Source organism: Setaria italica, chromosome IX (assembly GCF_000263155.2).
Source record: "Setaria italica strain Yugu1 chromosome IX, Setaria_italica_v2.0, whole genome shotgun sequence".
Classification (NCBI taxonomy): Eukaryota; Viridiplantae; Streptophyta; class Magnoliopsida; order Poales; family Poaceae; genus Setaria; species Setaria italica.
The window spans coordinates 35,146,311-35,159,707 of NC_028458.1; the positions used below are offsets into that span (position 1 = coordinate 35,146,311).

The following is a 13,397-nucleotide window of genomic DNA, read 5'->3' on the forward strand; positions in this document are numbered from 1 at the left end:
ATTCATGCCTTTCTTTCTTTCCTGGCCAAGGTTGTAACTGGTCACATTCTAGTCATCTCCTCTTGTAGGGGCCGCTTATGGATGGGGTCCAGTTGGAGCGGCTATTTGTCCACCCTCCTCTCCTCTCGTAGCGTTTCCTTTCATTACTATCCTGACTGAGTCGATGGCACATCCAGCTAGTGTTTCGTGCGGTGTGGGGGACTCCTTCTCAGTGGCCCTCCCTCTGTCTTAGGTGAACGCTATATCAGCGCTATCCGCTTCAGTCGCTGTCTCTGCGCTGGGCTGCTCCATAGCTTTGTGGCGACTCAGTAGGGGGGACTTTCCCCTTCTCCCTCGTCCAGGGGTAGGTTCTAGAGCATATTTCGTCTTGATAGACCTCCCCCCTTCGTAATCGGGTGGAGTAGGGATTTCCACATCTATCCACGCCGAGGTCTCTTACTTTTTTTTGGCTTACGTGCACTAGTACAATCTGCTGATGATTCATCACTGTGCATGTAGTGGGGTGGAAGATTATATTCTTTGTGATTCTCCCCCCGTTTGTGTATTTAAAAAAAAATCCACTAAGAATGTTAGAATTTTCGGCTGGGAGACAGAGGCAAAAAAAAAAAGACGAACTAAGCAAAAAAAGTTCAATCTCCCCTTACTAGGGTTCCAGAGGGGGGTTATAATGCAGGGTCAGTTATATAGTCGTGGTGCATCTTTTTTTAGCAATGGAAACATCTCATAACTGCATCAGTATCACTGCTGCTGCAACTTATGAACCTAGAGCAACTGCTGCAGCAGATTAGCAGTATCACTGAATGAAGTTACATTTGTATTCCAGACTTGTTGCAGTTAATATGATCTTACCATGACAAATCTTTTGTGCATTGCAATATCTTACCAGGTATCTATGTTCAAGAAGAATTATGATCATCTCCCGAAAGATACTTATTTTGGCATGTATAAGGAAGCAACACGAGGAAATCCTAATTATTTTCTCACTTATGGTAATGGAAAATCTGCTGCACGAATTCAAGATCATCTCCGTCCTAATGGCGCACACAGATGGCATAACTATGCAAAGAGCCCAAAGTAAAGATCTTTCGCTAATATATATTTTTACATTATAACATGTATTCATCATTACTACCTCTGGTCACAAATACTTATGCAGTAAGCTGTAATTTGAACCATCCACTATTTGACATTGAGAACATGAAATTTTTTCTGTATATTTGTCCAAAAGTTTCAATTTGGAGACCCGTCCATGTCCAAAATGTAAATTATTTGTGACCGGAGACGGTACCCCATCTTTATATTTATTATAGATGTTTCTGAGTAGAGTTATTCTTACAATATTTTTGGCACATTACTAACAGTGAGATCAAGTTGGAGGAGGCTGCAGTTCTGCACTATACATACACTAAATTTTCAGATTTGACATCTAGACGTGATCGCTGTGGATGCAAGCCTACAAAAGAAGATGTTAAAAGATGTTTTATGCTAGACTTTGACAGAGCAGTAAGTAGAGATGCTTCTATAAGTAATTTTGAATCTCAGAAGAAATATACGTAGTGGTTGGATGATAACTTAATTCTATTTGATATCAATAAGTGCCTTTACTGTTAGGAATTATAGCCTTGTTGGTGCTTCCTATTGGCAACTCAGTTACCGTCTCTTCTACCATCTAACTTTAATGTTTGCTATGCAGGCTTTTATAATTGCATCAACTGCTAGTGAAGAGGAAATGCTTCGCTGGTAATTTTTGTAATTTTCCTTGCTTACTTGTCATATATTATGCTGTAGAGGCACTGGGGTGCTGTTCACTCAGGCAAGAGTGGCTCTTTAATGGCTGGAACATAGCAGTTAGAGTTACAAAAAATAGTTTTTTTAATTTTTTTGTTTAGATGATTTTTTTCCTTAAGAGATTTAGTCTATGTGTTGGTGACCTTAAACTTAAGAGATAGTTTCTTAAGGGAGTCAGTCAAACTGCCCTTATAAAAAGGGCCACATGGTATCATTGTTTTTCTGTAAAGCAAGGTTTAGGGTTGTAGAAGGTTAAAATAGCTTCTTCTTTTTTTCTCTCTCATCTCTGGTCTACTTCCACAGCTATGGTCCATCTCAAGCTGAGTGGTCCATGCATCATTGTGATGTGGTTGCTCATTCATGAACAATGAAATGACTTGCTTAGCTTCAGGCACATGGCAACAAGTGGATGTGTAATGATTCCCAAGTTGCAACCTATAGGGCCAAGATTAACCTCAAAGAAATCATATGTTGGGCTTTTCACTTTTCAGACTCTGGGGAAGTCTTGAAACGCCTGACCCCAGAGACACATGGCTGAAGTCAGGCTTGGATTAGCAAATTAGCACTGCTTGAGTTTAGGTATTTGAAATAGTGAAATACATAAATTATCTTTCTAAAGTCGTCTTGAGCCATCAGTCAGATTGAATGCAGCGCCCTGCTGACAGCTCCTGACCTTTGTTCCTATGGGGGGGAAGGTGTGGCTTTGGACCAAGCTTGATAAGGCTTGGCTCAGCTCAAAAGGCCCAATAATATCGATGTCTTATTAGGTTTTTGAATAAATACTGTTGTTTTATATTTTTTTCCTGAGGGAATACGTGAAACATAGTTTATTGCCTTGAGGTGAACCGTACTGGGCGTACACTACGTTGGTTCAAAACTTACACCGTAGGCTGCCATGAATCTGTAATTATCAGACTACACTGGACCATTTCATGGAAAGATCTAATATCTACGAACCAGCTGCCTCTTGATGCCAGTTAAATGCATTAAATTCTCGTGCTCCTTTTCCTCTGCAGATCTATGGATGTTCAATGCTTGTTCTGGCTATTTTGCGCCCTGTAATGTATCTCTTTTATTTGTTGGCTAGGTACAACGAGCGGGTCGTGTGGAATGATAAGCAGCTGAATCTGAAGCTTATGAGGAAAGGAGTGCTAACTCGCATTTACACCCCTATGGTGCGTAATAATGCTCGTGTGAAGTCACTATCAATCCCCATGCTATGTAATGCTTAATTCATCTCTTTTCTTCGTCAGGCTATTGTTCAAGGTCTGCGGGAATCTGGTGTCTTCACTTCGGTCATTGCAGGTGGCCAAGCTGCTGTAAACGAGAAACTCTCACCGAAGAAAATGGATGCCCAGAGCCAAAATATCACTAGACCTGGAAACTTGCCAATTGATTTGATCAGATCTAGTGATTCGAAAGCATCCGCTAGAAAGATATTGCAAGCGGCTGAACTTGCCTTCAGGGATACCGTTGTATCTGCTGTCCCGCCATTGTCGCCGCCCGGTCTGGACGATGAACACAGGCATCACAGTGAATAATGTCAGACAGAAAAAATCTTTAGCTGGACGTATAAGGTCCTAGAAATGGTACTGACATATTGCAAAAAAGGGTGCTGACAAAAGGCTTCTTTTTGGCGATCAAAGGGATATGCGGGCAACTTTGATAGAAAGATAGATGGATATATTGCTTTCTTGGGCACAAACCCAATTTTCAGCGATTTTGTACATGGGGTTTACAGTTGTTAACATGGAGTCTTACGAGAGGTATCCCAGGACGGAATTCTTTTCAAAGTTTTCCGGGGACATGCTGTAACTGTACTGGATGATCCCTGCAGATTGCAGAATGAGATTGATTGATATGTCTAGTGCAGTGCTCAGCAGTGGAGTGAGACGGTATAGCGCGTGTGATCGTCCTTGACTCCTTGGTACGGTACTGGGAGTGAGAGTACATCGCGGCGCCTGCCATTCACATGGACTCTGTCACTGTGCGCATTGACTTGGTACCGGCTGGCTGGCTTTTTAATTACTGCTACTAGTACAATTGGTGACTCGTTCTATTTTACGTTACACGGAGGTGTGTTCAACTGTTGATGAGTTAAGAAATAGTGCAGGTGGTGCTTGGTGCAGCCGTGAGTACTTGCATTTCTCCCTAATTTGTTTAACCTTTTTAAATCAAATATTTAGACTTAGCGTTGCTGACGAGCTTGCCATGTGGAATCCGACTAGTTGATCCTAAAGAAAAAAAAGCTTATTGCAAAAAAAACAGTCAGACGAATTTATAACCAAATGTTTGGTTACAAAGTTACAAATAAATGGAAATGTTACCTTCTCCCCCTCTCACTAGAATTTTTGTGATCACTTGGTGTTCACCCTATCCTCCTCCTCAATTCGATTTCTTGAAGGCCAAGGATTATAATGGGTTGTTTGGTTTCCAGCCATGCCACACCGCCTAATCTGCGGGGACTTTTGCTGCTGCTTGGTTCAGCTTTTAGCTACGTCCAGCACAAATCACGCTACAGTTGTGGTGTCCCTTTTCGACCCCGCAGCTGGGCCTGCCAAACAGCCCCCAAATGCTATATATGGAACGCCGAAGAGGGAAGTTTGGTCTTGGTTAGTGATTGGTGCACGGGACGGCGAAGGTGGCGGGGACGCACGTCGTCAGCCGGGGGTAGTGATCCGTGGAGAGGGTCGGGGTGGGAAATTCACCGGATGAGAGAGAAGCTCGGATGGGCCGAGAGGCGCCAGAGGCATTGCTCCAGTGCTACAGTCTACGGACAGGTAGGGGAAAACAACAGAGAGGCGTAAGAACAAATGTTGCAGACGGATTTAATGTCCAAAATTCAAGTACATCTCTAGCTACAGGGGAGGGGTAAAACACTAACAGTAGCCAAATCGGAACAAGAAACTGTCATTTTCCCCACGAATCTTGCTTAGCACCTGCAGCGTTGCATTGATGCCCGGTAGACAACAAATTGATGGTGGCAGCCCGTACTCGCTCCTGCACACAGCAGCAGCTAGAACGCGCGAGATGATCAGTCAAGCTAGCGGCCAGAAGGAACATGACGACGGCAGTGGCGTGCCGGCGTTGAATAGCTACAACGTGCTGGCTGCACCTGTACGAATAACTGAGCTACGACTGCGACCGTGCATGGTTTCATCTGTAGCTCGCATGATGGCTCCAGTACTTGTTACTGGTTGACAAAATCCTGTTTAGCCCTTGTTTCACTCCAACTCCCAACTTTAGCACTATGAAAAAGAAGATTCTCCATCACATCAAACTTGCGGTACATGCATGGAGTACTAAATGTAGACAAAATTAAAAACTAATTCACAGTTTTGTTGTACTTTGCGAGACGAATCTTTTAAACCTAATTAATCAATATTTGGATAATAATTCACAAATACAAACGAATTGCTACAGTTGCGCTACAACTAAACGAGATCTAGCCACTGATCATATTCGTCATGCAGTCCATCGTAACATGCACCTTCGATTTTTCTTCAGCGGAATAATGCGTGGACAGCTACACGGCTACACCGATACGCAATAACAATTAATAAATGCAATACGTGTATCTACAGTTGGAATTAAGGATGATGGATGAGTATGCATGTGTGCTTGTATGACCCATTTGGAGGATGGAATGATTAGGGCCCTATCTTCTAGAGTAGAGTAGGAGTACTATAGCCCTCTTTGGCACGGCTTATTTCGGCTTTGGCTTCATCTATTTCACGCAAATCGAGACACTGTAGCGTGAAGCTGTTTTGTAAGCCGGGACTAAAATGAACTAGAAGCCGGGTGAAGCCAGTTTTTTTGGCTCACCGGCTTTGGCTTCACCGGTGAAGCCGTTTTGGGATGAGCCGTGCCAAAGGGGGCCTATATAAGCACGTCCACCCCCCTCGCCTGTTTCCCAACCTGCCTATCTCTATCAGCCACAAACATTCCTAACATGATGATGGAGATGGTGCCGGGACAAGCTGCTGCCTGCTGGACCGCGCCGTCGCCATGCAAGACGACGCGGGCGCCACCGTTGTTCTTTCGCCGGCGAATAATGATCACGGCCACGGCGACCCGCAGCAGGCGCGAGGCGGCGGCGATGTCGGCGCCGGAGAAGGCCGACGTCCTGCGTTCCCTGGACGGGTGGGCGGAGTCGAACCTGCTGCCGCTGCTGAAGCCGGTGGAGCGGTCGTGGCAGCCGCACGACCTGCTGCCGGACTCGGCGTCGCCGGGGTTCCGCGAGGCGGTGGACGAGCTCCGGGCGCGCGCGCGCGAGCTCCCCGACGACTACTACGTGTGCCTGGTGGGCAACATGGTGACGGAGGAGGCCCTCCCCACGTACCACGCCGCCCTCAACAGCTTCGTCGGCTACGACCGCCCCACCGCCGCCGACGCCTGGGCGCGTTGGTCCCGCGGCTGGACGGCGGAGGAGAACCGCCACGGCGACCTCCTCAACCGGTACCTCTACCTGTGCGGCCGCGTCGACGTCCGCCGCGTCGAGCAGACCATCCACCACCTCATCACCGCCGGGATGCGCTTGCCCTCCGACGGCTGCCCCTACCGGGGCTTCATCTACACGGCGTTCCAGGAGCGCGCCACCGCCATCTCCCACGGCAACACGGCGCGCCGCGCGGGGCAGATGGGCGACGCCGCCCTCGCCAGGATCTGCGGCGCCATCGCCGGCGACGAGAGGCGGCACGAGGCAGCGTACACGCGGGTGGTCGCGGAGCTGTTCCGGCTCACCCCGGACGCCGCCGTGCGCGCGCTCGGGTACATGATGCGGGAGCGGATCCTGATGCCGGCCGCGCACATGTTCGACGGTCGGGACCCGGACCTGTTCCGGCACTACGCCGCCGTGGCGCAGGGGCTCGGCGTCTACACCACCGCCGACTACGCCGACCTCGTGGAGTTCTTCGTGGAGAGGTGGGGCGTCGCGGGGCTCGGCCACGGGCTCACCGGCGAGGGGAGGCGCGCGCAGGACTACGTCTGCCGGCTGCCGGAGAGGGTGCGCAAGATGGACCGGCTGGACGCACGGCGGCGGCAGCAGCAGCCTCGGCGGGTGCCCTTCTCCTGGGTGTTCGACAGGCAGGTGGAGCTGCGGCTCTGACGACCTGGCCTTGCTGCTGCAATAAATCTCAGTACTGCGACCCAACTACTCGATGGTCTCGTCTCCTCGTAGGGTATGCCGATCCGTATGTATCTGTTCTTGCCTATCGCCTACGGTGTGTGTGTACGGCAATCGAATTGAATGGCATGTGTATCTGTTCTCTGCTTTTTTTTTTTCTCAGTCGTCTGCACGTGACTGATTACCGGTAAAAGTCTGTATGGTTTCAGAAGCTCCACAGGGATAGAGTCTGGTGCTCCCTGTGCTGTCGTGCATCAGGAGAGCATTCAATAAAATCATAACCACAGACCATGTCAGGAAATTTATAATCCCTCCGCTCTCATTTACACTCCACCCTCCAATCGTAAACGCAATTCGTCGAAGAATTTTTACCGTGTTCAACTTTGACCCACTGAACTGGACACCGAGCAAGTTGTATGTAGAGTAAAATACACCGGATGACACCTTTGAGATTAGTTTGGAAAACTGAAAATGCATTTTAAGAGTTAAAAACCCGAATGGTACCACATGACGGAACTGTTGGAGTATTTTACTCTTTACTCGGGTATGGGTAATTAGGTATGGATTTTCGTGGTAGCTCATTGGCTAACCGCTCATCCTCGCCCGTTAGATACTACCAAACTACAAACGAGAAACTCCATCCCTAATAAGAATGAGATCCTCTACATTGGTAGGTCCGGGTCCACAGTCATTGACCCAACAGCAGAGAGACCAATTGCAAAGGATCCGTCTTCCCTAACGAAGTAGCGGTCCTTGTTTCCGTCTTCCCCTGACAAGCAGCGGTCCTTGTTTCATTTGCACAGCCTATGCGTCCCACCATCCGTTCCATTCCATCCACCCATTTTATTTTGGGGTTATTCCGTTCTTACCCTATTCTGAACCTGAATTGTAATTTTGCCCTCCATTTTCTTCCACTTTGTAATTTTACCTCTACTATTTGAAGACGAAGCCTCCGTTTACCCCTATTCTTAACTATGTTAAATTCATTTGTAACAAACCAATTTTAAAAAATAGAAAATCCTTACACAATATGGTGAAAAGACACAAATACCCCTTGTCCCTTCCTCCCCTCCACTTCTACCCGACGCCGCCCCTCTCCATTTTTCTCGGTCTCTCTCCTCCCAATCCTGGCTGTGGCGGCGGTGGCGCGGCGCAGGAGGCGCGGCCTAGCCAGGAGGCGACGCGGTGGCAGCGCGGCCCGGCCAGGTGGCGGCGCGGGCGCGAGCCGAGGCGCAAGCGCAGTTCCCGGAGATTCAAGAATCAAGAGCTGCTCGTGGAGGTGGAGGTGACACCGGCCGAGGTGTCAGAGCTGTTGCTATTGCTGTTGCTGAGGAGCAAGGAGGTCGACGTGGCTCTCGGGGTGCTTGCAGAGTTCCTCAGAGAGAAGAAGCAGGCGATGCGTGTAGGACAATGAGTGCAGGCACGTGAAGAACTAGATGGTAAAGAAGCAGAAGGTAATTTGTTGGATGTAACCGATGAAAAGTTAGTTCTGATAGTTCTCTGCATAGGCCTGCATTAGTTATTTAGTTTGGAGCTGAATATGGGCAATCATTGTGGAATTTGGCAGGTGTTCTATCCGATATCTGATAAAGGGTGGAATATGCGCAGTTTTATGTTGGTGAATGTGCATTATGGCTCCTTTTCTGTGTTGTAATATTAAATTATCATCTTTAATACTTAGTTGGTTTATCTTAGTTACTGGAAAATAAACTTGATACGGAGAGGCACCAGTATATGGAGAGGAGGAACTTAAGAGTGTGGCGATGACAAATCCGTGGGGAAATTGCTTTTTATATATGTTTTACATGTTTCAAAATTTTGGGCAAATTTCTATTCATATATGTTGAAATGCTGTTTAAATATATGTAGTCAAATAGGGGTAAAATGTAGGGGCATATTCGCAAGAGCAAACTTGTCTTTTTTGAGCTCATTTGACACCGTTATTGGTGATCATGTAGGGGCAAACATGATATTCGTTTTTGAAAAGTAGGGGTAAAATCATAAAGTGGACGAAAACGAGGGTAAAATTACAATTAGAGTTTAAAACAGGAGAAGAATGCAATAGCTCCTTTTATTTTTATATTTAGCTCCAAGTCCTGGACCGTGACTCGGCACAGCGGATCACGCACGTGCATCCCCGGCTCGATCGAGCAGCAGTCAGAGCAGAGGATCGCCGCGCGCATACGGCCATCCCGGCGCGGCTACAGAACCGATCTGACCACCCCGTCCCGCGCGCGGGGTTGTTCTCGCTCGTTGCTAGCGCAGTAGCTCCACCCGCACTGACCAGCTGTGTCTTGAGTCCCGAAAGCTGGAGGTGCTGGACGGTGGCGGCTGCAACGGCGACGGGCACCGCCCGCGCCGGGCCGGCACATCATCACGGCGGTGATCGGCTCCGGGGTGCTGTCGCTGGCGCCGCTGGGCTGGGTCGTCGGCCCAGCCTGCATGTTCTGCTTCGCGCTCGTCACCTACATGGACGTCGTCCGCGCCTGCCTCGATCGGTGTAGTCAGCACCATTCATTATCACACAAGCACCATTCATTATCAGTTAAACAGCTTTATGCCGGTGTTGTTTCATGGTGGCCTTGGCTTAATAATCCGTACGTGTACTCTGTGCGTGTGTGCTGCCAACGTACGTGCTCAGGCAAGAAGCACACCTGGGCTTGCGGCTCGCTGCAGTACGTGAGCCTGTACGGCTGCGGCGTCGCCTATGCCATCACCACCGCCACTAGCATAAGGTAGCTAGCCGCGCCGCCGGTAACAAAATCTCGCCTTTCTTTCTTTTCTTTTTTTTTCCGCACAGCTTTACATCTGTGTCACTGTCATCGTGCTTCCTGTCTGTGTATGTCGAGCGGGGCTCTGATGCTATCTGTTTAATTTCTATCGTGCTGCTGCTGGTTAATTTCGCTGATTTGTTTTGACCCTGAATGGTGTGTTCTGCGTCGGGTTGCTCTGTTTTCTGATGGGTGCAGGGCGATCCTGAAGGCCAACTGCTACTACGACCATGGCCACGACGCGCCCTGCGACTATGGCGGCAGCTCGTCTTGGGCGCTGCGCAGCAGCTCTTCCTCTCCTTCATACAGGACTTCCACGACATGGCTGGTGTGGCTCTCCGTCGTCGCCGCCGTCATGTCCTTCTCCTGCGCCTTCATCGGATTCGGCCTCGGCCTCGCCACCACCATCTGTAAGAGCCTGCCTGCTTCTTTCACTACTGATGACTAGTCGAATCCGTCCATCGTTTGAGTTGAGAACCACTGCTTGTTCAGGGAAAGAGTTGCTAGTTCCGTTCAGTTATCCAAACTGATAGATTATGTACTGCAGTTAAAAGAGGGTTATATGAATGTTGACATCAGACAAGCTCACCGACTTTTATCTGTTCTTCAGCTAACGGGAGAATCAAAGGAAGTGTCCCGATGAGGACGAAGATTTGGCGCGTCTCGCAGGCCATCGGAGACATCGCGTTCCTTGATCCTACTGGAAATACAGGTAAACAGATTAAGACTAGCAGCACGCTATCCTTTCAGAATTAATTACTACTCAAAAGCTCTTGCCCAGATCTCAGTTACTAGCAGCAATTCAGTATCAGCATTAAGCACATTGGAAAACTATTTCATTTCGCCTCTGGTAATTTAGGACACCCTCAAGTCCGCACCGGCCGAGAACAAGACGATGAAGAGGGCGTCGATGATCTCCACCCTCGTCACGACATTCTTCTACCTCTGCTTCGGCTACGCCGCCTCACTGGCTTCGGCTTCTACGAGCCGTACTGGCTCATGGACTTCGCTAACGCCTGCATCATCCTCCAACTGCTGGGCGGGCAGGTACGCACTGACAACTGAGAGCCAGGCGCTCCAGAAGTTCAGAATCGCAGACCAAAAGCCGAATGCCTGGAACCAACACCGTTGCGTGTTTGAAAACCAAAACCTTCTTCAGGTGACGATGATGATTCTTCTCGCCCCTCGATCACCGCCGGCGGAGGCTGAGGCGGCGTGCCCTCTTCTCATTTAGAGAGAGAGACGAAGCGGCAAAGGCGAAGGGGATCCGGCGTGGAGAAGAGAAGAGATACGGTAACAAGCAGCCTGCCTATCTCAATGAAAGGTGCGGCCCCAGTGGCGTTGTGGATTTAGAGCTCGTTTGGCAGGGCTGCGGCTGTGGCTGAAACGGCTGCAGCTGTAGCTTCTTCGGTGAAGCAGTTTTTGTGACTTCAGCTTATCTTGATGGAAAAACGTATGGTAAAATAGCTTATCGGTGCGAAATCTGACCGACAAATAAATATTTGTAGTTTTGCCGTACGTTAGATCGGATATGGCCTAGCACACAATGATATAAGATGTATACTGGTTCGAGCAACGCGCCCTACGTCCAGTCGGGGTCAGTCGGTCAACTTTATTCCTGAGCCCGGGTGCTCAAAGTTTGCAGTGTGGGTACAAATAAGAGGAGTATGAGAGGGGGGGGCCTGAGTCCTGGTCTTGTTCTCATCTATGTGGAAGAGAGTACCAGGAGCTCAGACAGGCGCTAAGTGTGTGTGAACGTCTAAGAGCACGTCTCTTTTGTCCATCTAGAAGGGGGAGGGTCCGTCTCCTTTTATAGTACAAGAGGACGGTCCTTACAAGTTGGGGGAGGATAATAGAGTGAGTGTACGGGCGCTGCCTAGTCTTGTCGAATCCCACGTCGGTGGATACGGTATGGCTTCCGTCCTCAGTCCCTGTTCTCCTCGTCAGGCCACTACGCCATAGCGGGTAGGTTTACAGCGTCACTGTGCAGACGTGCGTAGGGCGTGGCGTGGTACGGCTCTGTGTACGGCCAACTGACCTAGGCGCCGCCTCGTTATCCGCCCCACCTACTCCTTGGCCCACTCCGGGTGGACGTTCTCGATCAGGGAGATCAGTGCAAGTGGTATGGTGAGTCCCCAGTTGGGGGATTAGGTCGAGAGCACTTAGTCGGGAGCACTCGGTCGGGAGTACTCAGTCGGGAGCACTTAGTCGGGGTCGGATTGTGGCCCCACCCATGGCTGGCTCCCTCTAGTCGGGGCGTCGACCCGGCCTCTTGGTTGGAGGAGCCAGTCGGCGACCGGATCGTGGTCTTAGCCTGGCTGTGCGTAGCTGGGCTGGCCCAGGTATACGTTTGTTGTTATGCCCTTTATTGGGCTAAGCGTCGCGGGAAAGTAGTCCTGTTAGGGATCCCGGGTCTATAGACCCGCCAGGAGCCCCTGAGCCCCTTTGGGGCTTTGTTGAAGGTTTGAAGGGGCTATCGGTCGGAATGCCCCGTCGCGGGGGGCACACACATGGGTGTTGTTTATTTTTCTTTTGTTTACGAGGTTGGGTCGCATTGAGGGGTCTGGCCCCATGTTTGAGATGATAAGGACGGACTCCGTGTGGGGGCTGTACCGGCGCCTCGTGACCCGGTACTTTTGCCTCGGTTTTCAACGTACCGAAAGCTGAATGCCTGAAACCAACATTGTTGCATGTTTGAAGACCAAAACCTTCTTCAGGTGATGATGATGATGCTTCTTATCGCCCCTTGATCACCGACAGCGGAGGCGGTGGTGGCCGCGTGCCCTCTTCTCATTTAGAGGGAGAGACGAAGCGGCGAAGGTGAAGGGGATCCGGCGTGGAGAAGAGAAGAGGTACGGGAATGGGAAGCCTGCCTGTCTCAATGAAAGGTGGGGCCCTGGTGGTGCCGTGGATTTAGGACTCGTTTGGCAGGGCTGCGGCTGTAGCTTTTTCAATGAAGCAGCCTTGTCTGGATAGAAAAATGTTTGGTCAAACGACTTCTCCTAGCTAGGTAACATGGATAAAAATGATAAAATGTTTGTAACGCTCTTATCTTTTTTCAGTTTTCTCTTTTCTTCTTATTTTTTCTCCTCTCTTTATTTCCCCTTCTCTCACTTTTCTTTTTTCCTTTCTCCGGGCGCAGAGCGAAGGTGACCGGCAGCGCACACTGGGGCACGGGGTGGGACGGAGCTGGAGGGCAACGAGGCATGGTTCTCCGTATCCCTCGCTCCAGCCCCGCGCGCCGCCGTCCTCAGGCTCACATCGCCACCGTCACCCATGCCTCGTTGCCCTCCAGCTCCGTCCCACCCCGTGCCCCAGTGTGCGCTGCCGGTCACCTTCGCTCTGCGCCCGCCACCACCTGCCATCCTCCGCCCCGCGCCCGTCGCCACCGGTCGTCCCCCGTTGCGGCTTGTCCGCCACCAGCCACCACTGCCTAGCGCCTCTGGTCCCACGCCGCCGCCCTCGGGCCTTGTCTGCGCCCGCCGCGAGCCACCTCCGCTCGCAGGCCCCACCTGAGGATAAGGGTGTCCAACAATGCGAGAAGCCGCTGGGAGTCAATTTTTTTTGGTCCCGCTCCCTCAATCGGCTCCGGTTAGTACGATTCGTGGAGCTTCTCCGTCGAAACCGTTCACCATCTTGTTGTTTGGTAGGACTCCAGCTTCAGCCGGTGGAGAAGCCGAAGCTGAAGCTACGCCAAACCGGACCTTATCCTT

General features: G+C 50.1%; 2 protein-coding genes and 1 pseudogene across 2 annotated transcripts in view; all 3 read left to right on the forward strand.

Annotated features, from left to right (window-relative positions):
* Positions 1-3,660, forward strand: part of LOC101783102 (glycosyltransferase-like At2g41451) — a 6,068-nt gene extending 2,408 nt beyond the window's left edge. Inside the window, exons 6-10 of the mRNA XM_004983443.2 lie at positions 887-1,074; positions 1,362-1,503; positions 1,694-1,740; positions 2,876-2,963; positions 3,042-3,660. Of these exons, the coding sequence (XP_004983500.1) occupies positions 887-1,074; positions 1,362-1,503; positions 1,694-1,740; positions 2,876-2,963; positions 3,042-3,329 (753 nt within the window). The 3' untranslated portion in view covers positions 3,330-3,660. The remainder of the gene's footprint in view (positions 1-886; positions 1,075-1,361; positions 1,504-1,693; positions 1,741-2,875; positions 2,964-3,041) is intronic.
* A 2,020-nt stretch (positions 3,661-5,680) lies between these two features.
* Positions 5,681-7,221, forward strand: LOC101783507 (stearoyl-[acyl-carrier-protein] 9-desaturase 1, chloroplastic). Its single transcript, XM_004983444.3, has one exon. It carries the CDS (start codon positions 5,741-5,743, stop codon positions 6,893-6,895), a length of 1,155 nt encoding a protein of 384 aa, XP_004983501.1. The 5' UTR covers positions 5,681-5,740; the 3' UTR covers positions 6,896-7,221.
* A 1,532-nt stretch (positions 7,222-8,753) lies between these two features.
* LOC101785127 lies at positions 8,754-10,918 on the forward strand (annotated as a pseudogene).
* Positions 10,919-13,397: the final 2,479 nt, after the last annotated feature.